This window comes from Tachypleus tridentatus, chromosome 10, assembly GCF_004210375.1.
Source record: "Tachypleus tridentatus isolate NWPU-2018 chromosome 10, ASM421037v1, whole genome shotgun sequence".
In the NCBI taxonomy this organism is placed as follows: domain Eukaryota; kingdom Metazoa; phylum Arthropoda; class Merostomata; order Xiphosura; family Limulidae; genus Tachypleus; species Tachypleus tridentatus.
The window spans coordinates 33,783,358-33,805,349 of NC_134834.1; the positions used below are offsets into that span (position 1 = coordinate 33,783,358).

A 21,992-nucleotide genomic window follows, 5' to 3' on the forward strand; every position below is an offset into this window, starting at 1 on the left:
TGTAATATGTTTATCGTTATAACTTAATAAATAAGTTCTCTGACTGTTAACTGAGATAAAATGAAGATTATAAAAACCTTACATATTTCGGCTAATCCATAAGTATTAAATAAGTTTAGGCTGACATAATGAAATAGTATAGGAATATAGATTTTTATAAGTACTTATAATCAATCGAATTTTCTTAGAAACTTTGACTTAATATGTAAAACGCGCATTCGTTTTATCTAAAGTAATCATAAATTGGTTGATAACACTGAAACTATGATTTTCTGTAATTTTGACACATAAGCAAAATAATATGCGAAAAATAACTTTTATGTTTGACTAGATATATTTACGTTACTTACTCCTTAATTATTACATCAGCTCAAATCAAAATTATTTAAAAGAATCTCTTTTTGGTTTTTTTTATCACAGATAATAGCTCAAATGCGTCTTCATTTCAGTACCAGAACTCATAATGTGGACTGGTACTTTCAAAGTCAAAATTGTATATGAAATGCTGTTTCCATAGTGTGACATTTAGCTTTTAAATTGGGTTTAATTTGGATTTAAAATATTATAAAAATCATGTTTTACTGTAAATATTATTACCACACACAACTTAATTAGTATATTACAGATTAATTTAGCCTGAAAACTCTCTTTGAGATATGTAGTTGAAACACATCTCATCAAAAACCACCAATTGTTCCATTACACTATAATAACATTGCAACTACTTACGCGCACTGTCCAATCATTCTCCAAAATATACCACGGATTTTGCGTTGTGAACACTTTTCCCGCTGACCAATTATTCGGCAAAGTAAAGATGGTAGCTGATACATTGTAAATACTGTTTACACTGACCAGTTATCTGACAAAGTATATATGGCAGATGATATATTATAAATATTGTTTACGCTGCTCAATATTTCGCCGAAACATATCACATCTGCCACATTGTGTATATTTATGCACACTAACCACTTATCCACGAAAGTGTGCCACAGGTGTTGAAAAAAATTAGTTGACATTAACTTGTGCACTTGTTTGCCATATAATTATACATATCAAATATCTTAAAGCAAATAAGATAAAACTTTATAATTTTAAGAAATAAAATATACATTCCCGCATTTACGAATACACTTATGTTTAAGTTTATTGTTTTTACAAAGTTCAATATTGTTTAATATTTTTAATTGTAATATATCTAATCACTACGTTTATGTAACTGAATAAACCCATGTGTTTTAGAAGTAGGTTATAATCTACTAAAACCAGCGCTTACTAACAAAAGGGCTTGGCATGGCCAGTTGGTTAAGGCACTCGACTCCTAATCTGAGGGTCGCGGCTTCGAGTCTCCGTCACGCCAAACATTATCGCCCTTTATCCGTGGGGGCGTTATAATGTGACGGTCAATCCCACTATTCGTTGATAAAAGAGTTGGCGGTGGGTGGTGATGACTAGCAGCCTTCCCTCTAGTCTTACACTGCTAAGTTAGGAACGGCTAGCACAGATAGCCCTCGTGTAGCTTTGCACGAAATTCAAAAACAAACTAAAAAAGGAATGATATATTTAACGCTCTTTACTGGTTTCGTAAACTAATTTACTTTGATATTTTGTTTTTCACTAACTTTAATAAATCTTATTAACGGGTTTACATCGAGATGCAATAATAAACGGGCAACATGAACACCAAAATGATTAAACACACTTGTACAAAATTAGTAGTTTCTAATCTAAACGTTATGACTAATACTTTTTTTCTTTACTGGAGAAAGGAAATTGTTAACTGCTTATATGTTTCTTTGCTTCAGGTCCTGATGTATTGTACTGAATGGCTAGGCAATGACGTCGTCAAAATATTCCGTCATGTTGGAAAGACCCTCACTTCCACTTACACACCTGAGCTACTTAGAAACCTATGTCTACATATAAGCCTAGTTTTTGGTTTTGATATTACTCCAAAGCATTACAGCTTCGAACTTGGAAAATTAAGCATCTGGTTTCAGGACCTACTGAAGTTCGTCGAAACCACCACTAGCGACCTTGTTATCGTTTTAGACAATCTGCATGATCTTAGATCGCCACCCAATAGTCAGGCAGCCATCTTAGGATGGCTGCCATGGAACCTCCCAGCTAACGTACATATCATTTGTTCTGTAGCTGAAGAGCATGATACCGTTATAGGGCTGCTCAAATCTCGTATTACAACCGGAGACAGCTTTGTTCATATCTTGCCACTCAATCACATGGCTGCTGTTAGCATGCTCCAGTCAACACTCAAAGACAACAAGTATGTCTTGACAAACAATCAATGGCAAATCGTAAAACAAAGACTTTCTGGACAATCATTATCTCCCTTATACGTGAAGCTTTTGTCCCAAGAAGCCAGAGGCTGGAAGTCATGGCAGGATGTCTTGGATAATGAAGTACCTCAGACCTTACGAGAACTTATTAACAGGATTCTAACCAGGCTAGAAAACCAATATGGAGAAACCACACTAAAGAAAATATCTTCATACTTAACTTGTACACATTACGGACTTAGAGAGCCAGAAATTCTTGAACTCATATCAGCTTCTGATTTTGAAGGACCTGGAACTAACCAGGAAGAAGGCCGACGAGAAGAATTCTCCCCTATGGATTGGTTTGGAATCAAGCAAGAACTCAGTAAGCACACATCACATTAAATAGAAATAATAACGTAAATATAAGTTGACACATTTTCTCTTTTTTTTTGTAGTGGCGCCCCCACTTAACTTCAAACAAACACAAACTTTCTGGTCAAAAGCCAGTTTTTTCCACGTGTGTGTTACTGTTTCTTAGGTTTGTCGACAAATAAAAAAGTTAATTTACAGAGTTCTTTGAGTTATAAAAAACATAAATTTCAATTAGTATTCATTTTATTTTGTGTTATGCCAAATGGTAATCATTTTTCATAAGCGACTGTAAATAACAAGTTGAAAGGCATTCAACGAGAAAAGATCCTGTGGCCTGCAGTGTTAACTTATGCATTAACCAACTTAAAATATCCATAAGCAATTTCTCACATCAAAACTGTAAGTGTAAGAATGAAAAATCTTATTTTAATATAATTCTTTTATCAAATCTTGACAGCTTTACAAAACTCTAATTTGCTATTAATGCTAAAAGTGTTTGACATAGAGCGTGACCTTATGTGTAAGTTATATGCACCAAACGTTAAGCAATTGATCCTTCGAGAACATTCAGTATTTTTACTAAATTTGATCAGAATTAGATGAAAATCTTCAGAATTATGTCTATTGTACGTACACATACAGAGAAGAGTGAAAACGATACCACGTGTCAGGCATAATTAATTAACTATACACGATAACTTGTTTCATATATTACACAGAAATGGTAACAGAAAAAAAAAAATGATATCTCATAGACTATGACTCAAATACATACAAGTATTGTTTGTAAAATATCATAAACAATTGCTTTTATTTATAGTATTAGCTGAAATATTAACGACATTTGTTAAATCTTGATGCAAGTTTAATATTTTGGATAACTATGTTGGAAAATAAAAGATATGAAGTTAAATATGTTTCATGCGGTATTTCAAGGGCACTTGAATTTTCTCATTTGTTTTTTTGAGGTCTCGATTAAACGTTTGATTTGTTTTATTTTACACGTATTCTTATTCTTAAATAATTAAGGGTATGTTAATCAACAGTTTTATTCATTAATAACTGACAAGTTATTTTACACAATAAGTCAGAATGTATCAGATTCACATAAATAACATAAAACTCATATTTCCTTGTGCAATTATTCAATTTCAGAAAATCTGTATATGTGTATACAGAGGTTTAGTACGTTGTATTTAAACAATTTTGAAGCCTTGCTACGACAGACCGTGTAACTATGTCCGCTATCTGGCAATAGTGCATCTTTCCATAGTCCTGCAACGTAGCACTACACCTCCTTGTAAACTTTTCATGAGCCATTAAGTATACGAGAAAGAATGTTTGCATGACCAATTTTCTACAATTCGATCCAACAGAAATTCATAGATACCATGCCAAATGACTTGTGATTTATGTCTCATTTCCAGAAGAGGTCATTCTTGATTATGTTGTGTTCTGTTTCCTGGGTCACGTGTACAGTTTTTTGTCATTGACCTCTCTTTTTGTAGATTCTCAGCTGTTACAAGACGTTGAATCTTGCTTACTACGGCAGTGATACAACTTGTTGCAGATCTTCTGGATGGTACTTGTTACCCAACTTCATTCTTATTAATTTCTTTTACAATACTATCATTGGATATATTAACCCCTGAAGTTCGAATCCTAACAACATGTGCTGAGTATATGAATGTTTTGCTTTGAAAAGAGTTGTTACATGTCCTTCCTAAAAGCGATCGATTTTAGGTGCCATCATACCGTCTACGTATCGCCAATCATTCCAACGCGACCTGTGATTTCCAAATGATTTGCTTATATTTGTCTCAAAAATCGTTTTAATATAACTTACTCAACCGTATGTAGCATCACTTCTGTTTGTTTATGTTTTATATTTTGGGAAAAGCTATACGACCGCTATCTGCGTTAGCCCTCCCTAATTTATCAGTGTAAAAATATACAGAATGCAGCTCGTCATCACCACCCACCGCCAACTTTTGGGATACTATTTTGCCAACGAATAGTAGGATTGACTGTCACATTACAACGTCCACACAGCTAAAAGAGCGAGTATGTTTTATGTGACGGGAATTTGAACTCGCGACCCTCAGATTACGAGTCAAGCGCCTTAACCACCTGACCCCCCGCCGGGCCAAAATGTGATACTAAAATTGCATATTATTATTAGTCTGTTTATTTGAAATTAAGCACAAAGCCAGATAATGGACTATCTGTGCTCTGCCCACCACGGGTATCGAAACCTGGTTTCTTGCAGTGTGAGTCCACAGACTTACCGCTGTGCCACTTGAGGGCTGAACTGTTTGAACAAGACATTTTTAAAAAAATGATAATTTAATATTCTTCTTACAAACGGAATGCGAACTTACTCAGTAGAGCGTTTAGGAAAACATCGAGCTCCAAAACAACATCCCAAGTCAATATGGAGTAGCAACGATCTCATAGGAAAAAAGGAATACAAAGGAGTCTCAATAACGTAACATCCATGAAGCTGGACATAATTTCTGGTAGAGTTAATAGAAATACAAATACGAACTTGAAGATGACAAAATATCGTAAGCCAAAAGTTCACTAGCATCCTCCAACGACTTTTTTTCATAAAAAGAATTACCAAAGAAACTGAAATCAGTATAATTCTATTTGATCACATTCCTATCAAGTCCTTCGGATTAGTTTCAAAGATTTTTACGATTTTTTTTTGCGTATTTAAATGTTATCTTGAAATATGGCATGTATGTACAGCCGATGAATTATAGAAAGCTTTAACATTTTGGGTGTAAAAATACACCTCATATCCTTTGCAAAAAGTTGTTACAATGGAAACTATAGCGTAATGCAACAATAAATATACATGATTAATGAACAAAAATGTAATTTCGACGCTTCCCGAAACATTACAAAATCCAATTAATTTCAGTAGAAGCTCCATGGAGTCATTACTTATAGGAAATTATTGGCCTTAAAATATATCGTAAGCTGCAGCAGTTCTACGGAGTGTTTACCAATTTGTAGTAGAAAATTATGAGGACTCAGTATAAATTATACAAAATATATCAGCGTTATTAAGTTATTATTATTACAAATTTAGATACTTAATGACAAATAATGAAACTACAACAACGCGAATAAGTCTCTTTTATAATCCTATGGGCTTTTATAATAAAAAGATAGACTATACCAGTTTCACCCAGTTCTTTCTGTTAAAAATCTAGTAACCATGGAATGAAAGAGGTGAACTACAGCAGCTTTGATCAGTTCTCACATTTAAAAATCTAGAAACCTTGGAACAAGTGAGTCAAACTGTGACAACTTCACAGAGTCTTATATTCTTAAGATTCCAGGGACCTTAAAAAACAGATAAATTATGGTAGATCCATGGATACCTTACTTCTAGAACATTGAAAAGAAAAATGTAAGCTATAGCAATTCAATTTTTAGAGAGAAAAGTATAAAAACTCCTTCCTGTTAACTATTGAGGAGCCTTTGGAAAAAAATATTGAGCCAAGATAATCAAAAGCATCACTAAGAAGTTTTAGTAGTAAGATCTAGGGCACCTTAGAAGAGGAGTTACGTGACACACTCAGACAGTAAATCTTATGATATAGATGCTTTTTTTATAGCATACATTTAATATTTTAAGAGTGTGGATTGGTACGGTACAGATGTGTATTTCGCAGTTGCCGAGATTTGAATCCGTGCGCCATCACAGAAATATTGCCTGCACTTTAAATTGTGGATGCATTAAAAATGTGGCAGTTAATTCTATCGTGTGGATGGTGGGTGAGATGGTGCTGGTGACTTAATGCCTTCCCTCTAGATAGTACTTCAAAATTAGGGACGAAAGCAGATAGTTTTAGTAGCTTTGTCATAAACATAAAATACAAATGTAAATCAATCATTTTAATATTGACCTTACAAATAGTTTCAAGATCAATTTTGAAATTTTGTGATGTAATGAATTTATTCCTCATTAAAATTAGATCACTTGTGACTTATCCTGTTGAAAAATATTTTGAAACAGATAATACCAAAACTAAAGTTGCACATTCTGAAATGACACCCGGTGGTACAGCGGTATTTTGATACCCAGGGTGGACAGACAGAGCACACATAGCCCTGCGTGCAGCTTTGTGCTTAACTTTAAACAAACTAAACAGTTCAATACTTGTTCGGTGCAAGTTGTTTATTGTTGTATTCTATAAGATAGCAAAAGTATGATATTTGTAAATCAATTACATTTTCAGAGATGTAACTTACTATTTTTTCTAAATTGCTATAAATTACTATGACAAAAAAAAAAACCTCTTTGTTAACCTGAAGATGACCTAAGAAGGTCAAAACGTTGTTCTCTGTTTATCAATAAAAGTGTTTATATCCATACCAGCCGTTTTGAGATACACTTTTATTTCAAGTAAATTTCTCGACGTCAAGAGGTATTTGATCAAACTTTAAGATAAAATTATATATTCTTCTTTTCTTTCAAATTAATATTTCTACTGCCAGTAAACGCTAAGATCAAACTGGATGTCTATACATTTCAGTCAACTAGCAAATCAGTTTCGATGTAGTGCATTTATTATTGTGAAATGTATAAATTATTGAGTAGAAAGCAAGAAACGAAATGAAGTCTGGATAATTAAAAACTGGTAAACATTCATAAACTTTTAGGTTGTTTGCTGAAAGAATACTACGTTGGGAACCGACCCTATATCCACTGGAGCAACTCTTTTGTGTCTGAGATAGTGAAGGAGCGTTACCTTTCTAATACTGATGATACTCGTGCCTGTCATATCGACTTAGCCAGCGCCTTCTACTCAAGTTTTCTGGAGAAAGCAGAGGAAAAGGTAAGTTAGGTAGGTTCCTACAGCAATGCCACTGTTACATGAATTTGATGTAATTACATATTTTAGTTGCTCTTAGTCATCTCAAGTGATACATTTTGCTATTTTCTAACTTCATTTGAATGGTTAGAGATGAGTAGGCTTAGCTATTAGTTTTGTTAATTTGTAGGGAAAAGATAAAAATGAAGTTTAGCTGATTTAATTGTTGATAAAACGAGGTGTTTAGGCAAGGTAATTGTCATATTATGACTTGTACAAAGTGACATTTCTTAGATTAAAAGGATTTTTCAATAAATACCAACTATTTTTACTCATAAAATGTGATGCTAAAGTTATGTATTATTGTTAGTCTCTTGAGTTGGAATTAAAGACAAAGCCAAACCATGGGCTAACTGTGCTCTGCCTACCACGGCTATTGAAACCCTATTTCTCGCGGTGCAGGTTCATAGACATACCATTGTATCACTGCAGGTCTGTTATTGAAAGAAATAGTACCAGTAATTAAGAGATGCAACTGTTACTTTCTATTTGCCCTTCCATTCCCAAAAAAGCCCCCCCCCGTTGGCACAGCAGTAATTCTACGAATATACAATGCTAAAATCAGAGGTTCATTTCCCCTCGGTGAACTCAGCAGATACCTATGAGAAAACACACACACACATTCCTGGAAAGAATTATGCAAGACTCACATTTGTTTATAACTAGTGTTGTAGTATTCTTGCGTTAAACATTTATTTTCTGCAACTTTAGGAATCCAATTATCATTCTAAATTGTTCAGTTAGTATTAAATTCCAATCAAAATTAATGGCTCGAGTTTTGGTAATATTTTACTTATATTTTATGTAGGTCCGGCATAGCCAAGTGGGTTAAGACTCATAATCTAAGGGCCGCAGTTTCGAATCCCGTCGTACCAAACATACTCGCCCTTTCAGCCTTGGGAGCGTTATAACGTGAAGGTCAATCCCACTATTTGTTGATAAAGAGTAGCCCAAGAGTTGGCGGGGGGTGGTGATGACTAGCTGCCTTCCCTCTAGTCTTACACTGCTAAATTAGGGACGACTAGCAGAGATGGTCCTCGTGTAGCTTTGCGCGAAATTTAAATTCAAAATCATCTTTTATACAATATCGCTCAGTTGCACAAACAAACAGACAAGAGTCATTGAAAAGCCTGTCAAAAGAAGGGATACTGACGTTTAGGGTAACCTGCTTTGTCTCATTTATTCACATCGTTCATGTAACGTGTACATTATATATCGTGATGTTTAATAATATTAAGAAAACGGAAATCATCCAACATGTTTCAAAACATCTAACAATGTAATAACCAAACACTTTACACCGAAATTTTCCATATAAGTAATTTGTTTTCTCAGACTTGTATCTACAGCGATAAGTACTACTCAAAGTTCCTTCGTTTCAGTGCATAGTTTACATCAAAATATTAATTATTCAATATAAAACCTCACAAAACAAAGGATATATATTACATATTTAATAAACATGAGGAACAAACCAACACTCACAGTAATTTTCTTGTATATAATATTCCAAACACTTTTGAAAATCAAGCCAAGATATTAGATTATTTTGATAAATCAGCCCCCACCCACCACTGTGGGTCTGGTGGCTTAAGACGTCAAAAATCTAACTTTTATACCCGCGGTGAGCACAGCATAGATGGCCCATGGTCTTTAACTCTACCCATAAAAACAACAAAGCCAATAGATCAATCAGTCATAAAACTGTCAAAAGATCTACAATGTTTGAAAGTTCTTATTTACTAACTCTCAAAGGTTTTGTTGTTGGTTCTTCGTCTTAAACGGGAGGGAAGCGCCAGGTAGGAAGCAGACTTAATTACATTAATATGTCGTCATTATTATTTAAACAAAATTATACGCAAAACAAATATTTCAAAGTATTAAAAACATTTCATAAATGAAAAGTTCAGTGATACCAAGAGTAATGATCAAAATGTTATCAAACACGAACTAGTTTGTCATCAGTGGACTAGTATGATCGTAATAAAAAAAATATCATGAAGTGTCATTATCTTTGAAATGATGTCTAGTTATAGTGTAGTTAGTTTTCAGTTTCTGTGTAAATTTCAACTCTTGTTTTTTTTAAATAAATATGAAACTATAGCAAAAATGGTTTAATACCACAAATCATTCTAAGATCTCACACCTCTTGAAACAGATTTATTTATTTAAAATTAAAAACACAGAAAATCTTACAAAATACTTCTTCTCAGAAACAGTATGTGTTAGAACAGTTTTATCTGTTTCTGTATATTTTCTGCATTGTCATTAGCCCAATGTCCTTATTATATAATTATCACATTAGCAAGGACATCACAAAACTAAAAGCCCGGCATGGCCAGGTGATTAGGGCACTCGACCCGTAATATGTGGGTCGTAAGATCGAATCCTCATCACACCAAACATGTCCACGCTCTTGCAAGAGTGAAGACATTATAATGGCAATCGCACTATTCGTTTGTAAAAAAAAGTAGCCCAAGAGTTGGTGATGGGTTATGATGACTAGATGTCTTCACTTTCGTCTTACACTGCTAAATTAGAGATGGTTAGCACAGACATCCTTCGTGCAGCTTAGCGCAAAATTCAAAAAACAAACAAAAAGTGAAGAATGGTAAAATTAGAATATGTATCAGTTACATTTTTTTATTTATCATTGCACTAATGTATGCACTTCTTAGTTAGAACAAATAAAACGATGATTTTTGTTTCAATTCACTGAAAATTTGTCAATCAGGTTGTGTAAAAAAAACAACTATTCTTCACTAATCTGTTTGATGTACAAATTTTTTTAATGAAACATTCAAATATTTCATTCATTCCGACAACATTTATTAGTTTCCTATATTTCAAAATCTCTATCATATAAGTTTGCTTTTCGGTTTCAGATACTTTTTGAATTTAATTATTGTAGACGTAGCTGGAGGCAATAGGCTTAATTAACACATAATTGTCTTTATCATAGATAATATATATCATTAAGCTTTAGAATGATTAACAAATAACGTCGATTTTAAGGAAAACAAATACTCCATTTCGTTGATTTTGTTAGAATTTCATTATCTCTGTTATTAACTTCTTCAAAATCCATCGTAAAAAACCGGGAGCTCTGAAATATGGCAGCTGAAATCTTTTTCAGTTCATATCTGTGTACCAAGTAGATATTTCCTTGTCTACTCACTATGCCGCAATAAGTTAATTATAAAAGCTGATGATGAAGATGGAATTAATGCCAATGCCTAAACAAGTCGTAGTTAAAGAATACATATAAATTAATAGTTATTGACTATCTAGTTCTACTTTTTTAGAGACTATTGCAAATCAAATGAGAAAAGTGTGTATTCTAGGTACTTATTTGAATTCTTCTGACAGAATATCGAAGTCTGTTATTTATCGAGAAGGTTCATCAGCTTGGAGATATTTTCAAATTCAAATCAAACTTTGGCATCTTTGTTTTAGACTCTCAGCTCTCAGTCATGTTTATATCGCAGCACAATAATTGTGTGAATTCTGTAATTATAAAGAAAAATATATAAAAATTATTCTTAATTGTATCTTCAAATGCATTCTTTTTGAGAAACTACGAAGTGAAGATCATATTGTGATAAAACACCTGTAAGCTCGTAACCTGAAAGATTATTTACTATTGTGAGTTATTCATCTAAACAAGTTTGCATTTAAGCTACCACATGACGCTGAGAAGCCCAGCGTAGTTATGGTACTCGGCTATCAATCTAGCTGTTACGGGTTTGGATCCCATTACCAAACATGATCGCCCTTTTAGCCTTGAAGTCGTTATAATGTCACGATCAATTCCACTACTTATTCGTAAAAATGTAGCCCAAGAGTTGACTGTGAATGCTATTGATTAGTTGTCTTCTGTCTCGTTTATCATTTCAAAACTGGGGAGTGCTAGTGTATACAGCCTTCATGTAGCTATGTGAGAAATTCTATTAACAAACAAACAGTCACTACATTAAATTCATTAAAAAAATCACTTTCATTTATAGTAATAAACAAGAGATTTTTGGATTTTATTCAAGACTTCTCTAGAAGGTTACTTCTATACAGTGATTCTCGTACATCTTCAACATTATATTTTTAATCAACGAGTTTATTAAACTAGAACATATCAAATTTATATTCAGTTTAATAATTATTTTACATTTCATGCTCTTTTTTTGATAGCTGATTCTGTTAATTTTTTTTTAAGTTTTAGTTATCACTGGTTTGTCAATTTTACGTATCAGCGAACAAGAGGTTCCCATGAAAACAAACACTACGTTCCCATTCTTGTTTGGAATCTAATTACGAACAGAAAGCGATTTGTTTTCCACAAGGAAGAAACGTGATACACTGATACAAGCGCACATATGTTGTTGTTAGTAAACCAATTCCCCTTGTGATAAAAGCACATTGAAAACCTGTTACTGCCATGAGCATTATATGTGATATTTTTATTATAATATCTACGAAGTGGTGGTGGAAGAAAATTACTCAACTACCTTAAATTGAATCGCGTTAAACAAATAGGAAGGAAATTATTGAAGCACCACCAGAAGGCACAACTGGAGTACCATATCCACGTTCTCAGTAATATTTGAAACACCAAGACTTAAAAATAGCCTTTCTCAACCATAATAATATTATAATCAGCTCTGGAAAGCTTAAGGTAATCTTCTTGTAGAGTTTATTTCTCTTCAAAATAGTTTTCTTCACCAGTTAGTCAAAGAACCTACTAAAATCCATGATATCTTATATTTATTGTTAACTTCTGATATGTAAATGTTTGAGAGTATGGAAATTGGAGAAATATTAGTGAAAGTAATCATTGTCTCTTAGGTTCGATGTTTTATTGCAAATGGAGGTCAAGAATAATATTTTGGTTACAAATTTCAAAAATGCAAATTTTGAAGGTACGTGACAAGAATTATCTGCCGTGACTTGGGAAGCTAAATTATTTGGAAACACTGATAAAATGTAGATAATCTTTAAAAGATACTTTTTTTAATTATTCAACTTAAACGTATCACTTATAGAAAGGAAAGGGTGGCTTACAAAAGGTATGAGATAAAATTAAATAACAGCATCACAAATTTAAGAAATTTAAATAGAATGGAATGATTGTACATTTATAACGTTATGGGAGATCAGTAAAGTTGAGCAAATATGAAATTAGGACATCAAAAAGGATGTATGCGAAAAGGCTGGCTGAAAATGGGAAAATTAACAGTAATGATTCCTTTCAATACATTAAGGGTAAACAAAATGTTAGAATGTTGGTAGAACATTTGCGGGATGCAGAAGAAATTATTGTATCTGATGACTAAAAAATAACTGATTTATTAAATTCTATTTATTTCTCGGTTTTTACTAACAAAGATTTAACCAATATTTCACATCTTCAACGATGATAAATGGAAACGAAATCAAACAAGATGACTGCGTAAATTTTGAGCTTGTAAAGAAAACATTGGAAAGTTTAAAAAACGATAAGACCACTAGAACACATAATATTTCCCCAAGGATTTTTATGACGGTTAAGAATTGGATATGTGAGTCACTTGTTACAGTTTTTTGTAAATCTTTAAATAGTGGGGAGGTATCAGAAGATTGAAAGCCAGCTAATGTAACTAGGGAGGTCATCAATATTGTTTCAGTAATTATAGACACATTATTCTTACTTTACTTGTGGGAAAAGTTTTGAAAAGTCGGATAAAAGATGGTTTGCAAAGTTGTTTAACAAAGTTTAGAATTTTACTGGGTAGTCAACATGGTTCCATTAAAGGAAAATTTTGCCTTACGAATCATTTAACATTCTATTAAAAGGTTACTGTGTGTGTAGATGAGGGTAAGAGTGTATATTTGAAATACTTCGATTTTCACAAAGCACTTGACAAGGTGCCACATAAAAGGCTTGTAAAAAATTATCTTTGCAAGTGAGAATAGAAGAATAGCTGGATGGAAGAAAGCAGAGGATTGGTACAAATGGAATTTGGTCAAATTAGATTAATGTCAAAAGTCTCGTGACTCAACCTTAGGACTTTTATTCTCTTTATTTACCTTAATGACATAGATGAAGAAATGGTCAATAAGTCACTTAAATTTGCCGATAATGTTAAGGCCTTAGATGTTGCTAGTTGTGAAGAGAATGTTGCTGATTTACATTAGGATCTAGCTCATTTAGTGAGTTGGGCGCAATAAATGAGAAGTGGGTGTTAATTATAATAAATGCAAGATAAATCATCACTTAATGCAGAATTCCTGCCTTTAGATACTTACTACCTTATTACAACTCATAATTTATAGTAGCATTGCACTGCAGGGGAATATTGTACTCCAAGTCAATATGATTTAATTTTTCTTTTTCTAATTTACTTCTCACAGTACTCGAAGTTCTAGACAATTTCCCTTGAAACTATTTATATTCATATACTATTGTCAGCACAACTTCTTTTAGTTTTTACTGGAGCGTGTGCACTGAGATGACATGAAGGGTATTAAATGTCATTAAAGTGCCATGTTCCAGCAGTTCCCTTTTAACATATAGTATTTTAAAATTTTATATTATATGTACTGTGGCTCTCACTGATATGGAAATTTCATTTTTCAGTCCCAAAACTAACTCTCTGTCCCCTCCCCTTATGCACCCAACATAAAAGAATCTTTGAAACACCTGAATAATATAGAAAAAGTTCATAGTAATGAACGTTAGTGTCTTTTAACTTTGTACATTAATCGAAATAGCAGGTAATATTGCTGGCTAGGCTGAGCACTCTTTATTTATGTCATATCACTAAACATGCTGTGTTTCTACCATCTCATCGAACAGTTTTTGTTTCTGGCTTTTCAGTAAGTAGACTTTTCTTTGTTTTTCCTTTCACTGGATAGTTCCCTCAATAACATAGCGTTACATTTGCGAACTTATAATGCTAGAAACCGGGTGCTTCTACAAACGAACAAACATATATAACTACAACTACTTTTCACCTTCTTCGTCCGTTATTATTTAATACGACGTTATACTAAAAATTCAATAAATTACAACCACTGAAACATTCGTGTTGTTATTATGACATGTATATAATTTGTTTATAGCAACTGGTTGAGAAAATTAATAACCTGTCTTGTTTCTATCCTTAAGTCACCGAAATTGCTAGACGTAGCGAAAGGAAAAAGGAAAGATACATCATCGGACCTACTACGAGAAATTGATGAGCTTTGGTATCATTTGCTTTTAAGCGGTAAGGAAACTAAATAAAAAATTAAAAAATGAAACAACACATTCTATTCCATTTTGTTCATATTCATTATATTTCTGCTTCCTCCACGTTTCATTAATGTTAGTTTTTTTATTAACTCTATTCTTATTTGATGGAATTATTTTTTACTGAGATATCACTGGGTTTACGAAAGAGATCATTTGTAAGTTCAGTGCACGCGCATACAAATTTCAAATGTATATTTAAGGTTAGAAACTGGAATTGTCTTATCAAACAGTACGGAATTCTGTAAATAATATATATGTACATAATGTATTTTATGGATTAATATGATTAGTTTTTTTTTTCTTTCTGCGATATCTGAAGGAGATTACAAAAAACTGAAACGAGATGCGATCTGCAACTTTGAATTTCTCCTTTCTGCCGTCAGAGGTGCCTCAATTGGTTATTTGAGAAACATTTTGGAGTTTGTTAGATGCCAGGTAAGACGCATTATACGAAAGTGTGAGTGAAAACTGAAAGGTAACTTGAAGCTTTTACTTTAGTCAGTCTTATGATTTTAAAACTTTAAAAGTAATGTTTGAACTTCTTTGAGACTGCTGAAGGAAGATAAAGTAAGCTTGTTAACAAAATAGGTTTATAACTAATCTTTCTAAATTAATTTCACTTTATCTCAAACTTATTTAGTATAAATCTTTATGTCAAGTTGACGAATCTTCAAGTTATAAAATTGATCAAGCTACTAATTTTGTTTTGATAAAGAGATGGATATTTAATACGATTTTGGCAATTCTTTAGTTAAGTTAAAGATTGGCCTTTCATAGCTCATTTCTACACTTTGGAAATAAAGTTAAAAATAATACATATATATATATATATATCTTAAAATGCAATACATATCATTTAATATCAACTTCCAATTTTGTTACAACAATCCAACCAATCTGTCTTTTATTGCATTCATTATTAAACTATTTAGCGTAAGACTGTGAAGTGTATTTACAAATCCAAAATCGAAAGCTAAATTTATATCATATTACAAATGCGACTCGCGTTATCGAGTAATATCAAGTTTGTTTTGTTTATCTCCGACATTGATTTACCATAAAGGACTTAACTACAAACGAGAAAGTTGTTATAGTTTTCCAAAGGTACCACAAGTCATAAATCACGTACATTAGATATTTTTATTTTGGTCTTAGTTCCTTGACTGGGAAGTAGAGTTGCTCTACAACATGACGAAACAGTCAGTTGATGTTCTAAGCCAAGACCCCCAACAACTTGCTACCGAAATACTCAACTGGCTCAGACCTTTCAAAGGTAATACTTTCTGATCAAATTACATTACCCCATCTAAAGAGATTCTGTTGATCAGATCAAAGTAGGAGGTATAACCACAAATTTTCATCATAGCCTTTATCTCGTGATATAATAAACAGGAAATAGTGTCTTTACATGTAAGCGGATTACTTCTGTATGTGTTTCTGTCATATCAGTTAATAGGGTTTTGTGATTTGTAGATACAGTAAAAGCTACACATAAACTGTGCTTAAATCTCACGTTGTTGATCTTGTGATATTCTGTAATTCATAAACATGCATATAATAAACATGCTACTGATAAAACTAGAACATACGAAAAAATGTATAGCATAAAATAAAATAAGTGAGTTTTTAGGACAACAGTTGTAACGAAAACATAGTTTACAACTTGCAGCATTTCGGATGAATGTCTGTCTTTTGTATATCCTGTACATTTGTTCAACTGAAAATAATACGATCTAATTTACGCAAGCAATTAACTAAACATGTCTTGCTCGAGAAGCCATGGTTCTTATCAAGCTTAACTGAATACAGTTTTTAAAATTATTAAAATAAATGAGTTGATAGAATAAGAAATTTTTAGTACCAAAATCATAAACGTTTGTCTTCAAACACCTCAAATGTCCTACGCACACGCTCGGTGTAATTGCTGATTTAATAAGTGATCCACCGTTCATTTTGAAATAGAAAGGTTGATTTTTTTGTATTAAAAAGATTTAGAACCTCGCCATGTTTGGTCATTTTCTGACTGACGATCGTACATAATGAAAATAGCCTACAGCTTAGTTCCTGTTGCAAACGACTCCGTCGCAAGGTTGTAATGTCCACAGCACTCTATGGCTCTATACCAGTTTCCCAAACCCCAGTTAATTAGTCCATGAGGTTGCGTCTCTCGACATATGTCGTAGAAAAGGGCTTGTATTGCTTCTCCAGACAAAATTTCGTTCTTGATAATTATGAGTACTGTTTTCTGGAGCATTTTTCACTGACCAGTGTGTTTGTAAATTCTGACATATTACAATAAACTGAACTTTGCTTAAAACAGTTGGGGTTCTCTTTCTAGATGATCCTGGTGCCTCAACTTATCCATATTTCTTTTTATTTCCAATGTCATTAAGTACAAGGTATAGCTTTATCTTTAAAATTATAAATCCTCTATCTGAGAATATTTTAATGATTTCATTATGTAGATGTTTTCTTAGTAAAAGGCTGTTACATATTCTTTCCAAAGTTTATCACTCTTCGGTAGTACCACATTACCTGTGAAGCACCAGCAAGGTGAAAATGTAGTAATATTTTGTCCAATCTCTACTATATACCGGTGGTGCGTATGCGTGTCAAGGGACTTGCTTACTTTTATATTCAAAACCCTTTTAATGTAACATAATATGGAATTCTAAAAGTTGGAGGAAGAATATGGTTAGTGCGGTCTTAGCTAAAATGTTTACATATTTCGTCAAAAATAAGATCATTATTATTAAGGTAAAATACAGAAACACTGAGTACAGTCAAACTGAGTATTGAAAGTTATATTAAACAGCTCCATATCTAATTTGTATAATGAGACAGCTTCTGTAGACATAATGAATGGCTTTTTGGAACAGCAAACACTTTTCTCAGACAGCTGTAGAAAGATGTGCTATTCAGCATTTCACCTAACCCAACAAAACCTTACCAATATATATAAGAACAAAATATAACATCATTTTTTTTATAAATAGCATCTGTAGCCATATATCAGTCCATATTAAGCATTCAGTACTTGGTTGGTCCCTCTCATACTCTAATAACCTCCACAAAACGACGTCTTATGCTGTTGATCAGGTTAATGATATAATACACTGTGATTTCATTCCAAATTGGCACTAGAATGCGCTGAAACTCAGCAACAGTAAGTGGTTTAGGGTGGTGATTATCAATTTGCTGGCTCAGTTCTGCTCAAGAGTTTCAACAGGATTACAGTTTAGAGACTTTGAAGTCTTGTAAAGTTTTCCTGTTCTAGATAATCCTGTACAGTAAGTGAAAATGGTCAATAGCATTGTCATCCTAAAACCCAAAGCTATTATCAATCCTTACCCTAGCGTAATGGAAAAAATATAATCTCCATGTTATGTCTATAGGAGGCGTCATTGACGTTTCCCTTAAGAACAATTTTTTCACCATAATGAATAGCTGCCCTAACATGTACTGCACAAACTCCTGGAGTTTCCTTTGGGAAAAACAGTCTTTCTCATCTGTTTTCCAGGCAAACGACGAACAAAATTCTTCCATCAACTTTAATAAGCCTTAAACTTGACTCACCTGAAAAGATGACATTTCGCCAGTGTTCTACTGTAAATTGGCATGCTCTCTTGCCAAGGTAACACGGTGACATTGGTTAATTCTGGTTCATATCGGTTTCCAAATAGTTCTTCTTGTAAAATAATCTTATTTAATTCACTGTTCTTGTAATTACCCTCGAATGATTGTGCACGTGCCATGCCTGTCATAAGGTGTTCAAGAATTGGACGTGTTAACCTGATCAAAACATGGCCATCTCGGGCAGTTGTTTTTCAGCTTCTACAGTAGACTTTCCTTGAAAAATGTATTCTCTAGTCCGTTGATGTTTCAGGATACCCTATTTTTCAGGCAATTGTCATTTGCTTCATACTATTTTCAGACAGTCCAATAATTTGACGCCTTGTAACTTTTGGCACGTGACGAAACATGGCTCTACATCAAGTACAGATAAATTGGCTGAACAAAGCGTTGATATTTTTCGAAAAAGGATTATACCAAAATCACACCTTTTTATACAAAGCAGGTGTGCACGTGTGTTTTAACGAATAAATGTTCAAAAGAACTTATATAAAGCAGAATAACAACCTGTTCATGTTTGCTTGATCATACACTACCTTCTCTGTTATTACTCGGACATTTACTCAGAAACCACTCAATGCATGTAGACAATATCGTCAATATAGAACAGTATGCAAACATTTTGGCCAAGACTCTTAATTATTTCAGTTATTCTAGTTGTAGTTGGGTACGTTTTTTCAAGTTATTATTCTTCGGTTTCAAAATTCACCATTAAGTTTGACAGGTCTATCTGCATTCCATTTGGTATATCTTTCGATGGGGTCAGGATTTAAAATAAATGTCGCATTGGTTAAATAAGTAGAATGTGTCAATAACATGCTTGGAAGTCGTTTCCCTATTGGTAAAGTTTCAGGAGACAATAAATTTACGAAACTATGCTATGACTTGGTTTAAGTTACTTGTAAGTCTTCATTACTTAGCTGTTCAATCACGTTCTTGTGAATAATTTACTCATTGCAAAAGAGATTCAATTAACAATTTTTTTTCTCTTGTGAGTCGAGTATCATTCCAACTGCTTACAGTTCTTTTGTTTTTTAAAATGTTTTACGTTATTTTGCAACCTGTCATTTTTCAATACAGCAGACAAAATAAAAATGTATATTTTCTTCTTTATTAAAAAACATAGTTTCTTTCTGTTGCTTTTAGAATTTTTTATACCAATTCAAACTAAAATGTAACGAAACCGTTTTAATTAAAACATATATACATATATAACTTAGTTTCTGTTTGTAATACACCTTTTTCATGTCTTGCACTTTGTTTTGATAAAAACAAGTTGGTATATTTTCAAGAAAACTTTCCGTATGAATATTAGCTATAACGTGTGTGTGTGTGTTTTCCCTCATAGCAAAGCCACATCGGGCTATCTGTTGAATTCACCGAAGGGTATCGAATTTTTGATTTTAACGTTATAAATCCGTAGACTTACCGCTGTACCAGCGGGGAACTAGGTGTAACAACCAGGTTCAAATGATTTAGTATATATATATATATGTGTGTCTTATCCAATCACTTCCTACAATTTCAAACCTGGATCAAGTATTTTAAGGCTATTCTTTAAAAATGAAATATTGTTGTTGCTGTTAACATTTAAAAAAAAAACTATCGCTCTGTTTATCGCGGAGAATCGAACCTTGGATTTTTGGATAAGAGATACTGCAATCCTATATTTCTGTCTTCATAATAAAACATTACGACTTAGATTTAAACCTGTTAATTTGGACAAGTATCCGATTTATCAGGTTACGTATTTTAACATATTACTATTTCATATAACCAGAAAATTGAATTTGGAAGTTAATTAACTCTTAATATGTATCAAATATACATTATTTGTCAACAAGAATGATACACACAATTTTTTAAAACCAGTTACATGTTATAATTTAATTCGGACAAGTATCCGATTTATCAGATTACGTATTTTACCATATTACTATTTCAAATAACCGGAAAATTGAATTTGGAAGTTAATTAACTCTTAATATGTATCAAATTTACGTTATTTATCAACAAGATTGACACACACAATTTTTTTAACAAAAATATATTTTAATTTTCAATCATAAAAACAATACAATTTATAATAGCGGTTATTACTGATAGTTATTACAAATGATGGTTTATATACAAAACTATTACAAACTTACAAACAATACTAAATCTTATATCAGGTCTAGCACTGAATATTTTATCAAAGTTCCAGGTCCGCGACGAGTAAATTAATTCTGAGTTAATATTGTTACAGACCTTCTTTAAACTGACGATGAGTTTTTTTGGTTTGCCTCACACCGGTTTCAAACTCACTTCTCACCGAAAAAGTTATTTAATGTTCTCATGGAAATAATAACGTCCGAAGTAATTCACTGAAATTGAACAATTATTGATGTTCAAACTCTATAAACGTTCCTGGTCAAATTTTGTAGTTTTTCGATTAATTGACGCTAATCACAATTATGGCTTCCGGGGCCTATAAGACACTAACTGTAACTGTCCAATAATATTCATCCTATGTCTTTCGGGTCGTCAGTTTTTATATAAAAATCACGTGATTTTCTTCACGTTTCAACGATATTCTAACACGTTTTTGTAAAACAAACGTTGATTTTCACTTTCAAGAATTTTCTACAAATTCCAAGAACAGGAGGTCTTGAGCAATACAGTTAAGAATATACGTTACAACCAGAAAATAGAAAACTGTAAAGAAACGAGTGTAGATTGCACTAAAAGAAATGTGCAACGGTAAATACGTTACAAACCTCATTTTCATCAACCTCAATTTTATGATATAAAGTGGTCAAAAATACGACATATTTAATATGCTTAATGGTTAAAGGAATATCTTACAACTCTTTCCTATGAAGAATATTTAGATAGCATGACAGTTAAGTGGATTATAAATAAAGAAAACAAATTTTGAAAAGAAAATCATTACCGTTCTTCATGAGAACAAAAAACTCCACAACTAGTTGTTTGAGGATATCAGCAAGCACCCGAATCACATCAAAAGCCAATCTGAAGCAGTATTTTTTATCTGCAAAACGAAGGCTGTAGTTTTGAAAAGTATTTTTCTGATTTATAAAAAAAGTCGTTATCATGAAATTGGGCTTACCATCTGGTACCATAAATAAGAAAAACAAAAACATTGACTTTGATAAAGGCTTAAAAACTGGAAGCTCACAAGCTTCCAGTAACACTTCAAAGTCTTTGTCTGTTTTCATGAAATATGATCAAAGCAAGTGGAATTATAACAATCACATTTAACCACTTGCCTATCAATGCAGTTCGTGTACAGTGAAGAGTCAAATGAAAATTTATCAAAGTTTGTGGTCTGCAAATGCCTGAACAAAACCCAAAACCTCAGTGACATAGCGGTATTTCTGCGGTCTCACACCTCTAAAAACCGGGTCTCGATACCCGTGGGGGCACAGCACAGATAGCCCATTATGTAGCTTTGTGCTTAATTCAAAGAAGAAACCAAATCTTATTATAGTAAATTTCGGAGAAACCAGCCAGAAAAACCTGTTCCAATGATTAACTGTCAGT

The 21,992-nt window shown here is 32.8% G+C and overlaps 1 protein-coding gene across 1 annotated transcript in view; it reads left to right on the forward strand.

The window, feature by feature from the left end:
• Nucleotides 1–16,100, forward strand: part of LOC143228333 (NACHT and WD repeat domain-containing protein 2-like) — a 42,880-nt gene extending 26,780 nt beyond the window's left edge. The window contains exons 9-13 of the mRNA XM_076459603.1: nt 1,809–2,664; nt 7,335–7,510; nt 14,688–14,787; nt 15,133–15,248; nt 15,969–16,100. Of these exons, the coding sequence (XP_076315718.1) occupies nt 1,809–2,664; nt 7,335–7,510; nt 14,688–14,787; nt 15,133–15,248; nt 15,969–16,100 (1,380 nt within the window). The remainder of the gene's footprint in view (nt 1–1,808; nt 2,665–7,334; nt 7,511–14,687; nt 14,788–15,132; nt 15,249–15,968) is intronic.
• Nucleotides 16,101–21,992: the final 5,892 nt, after the last annotated feature.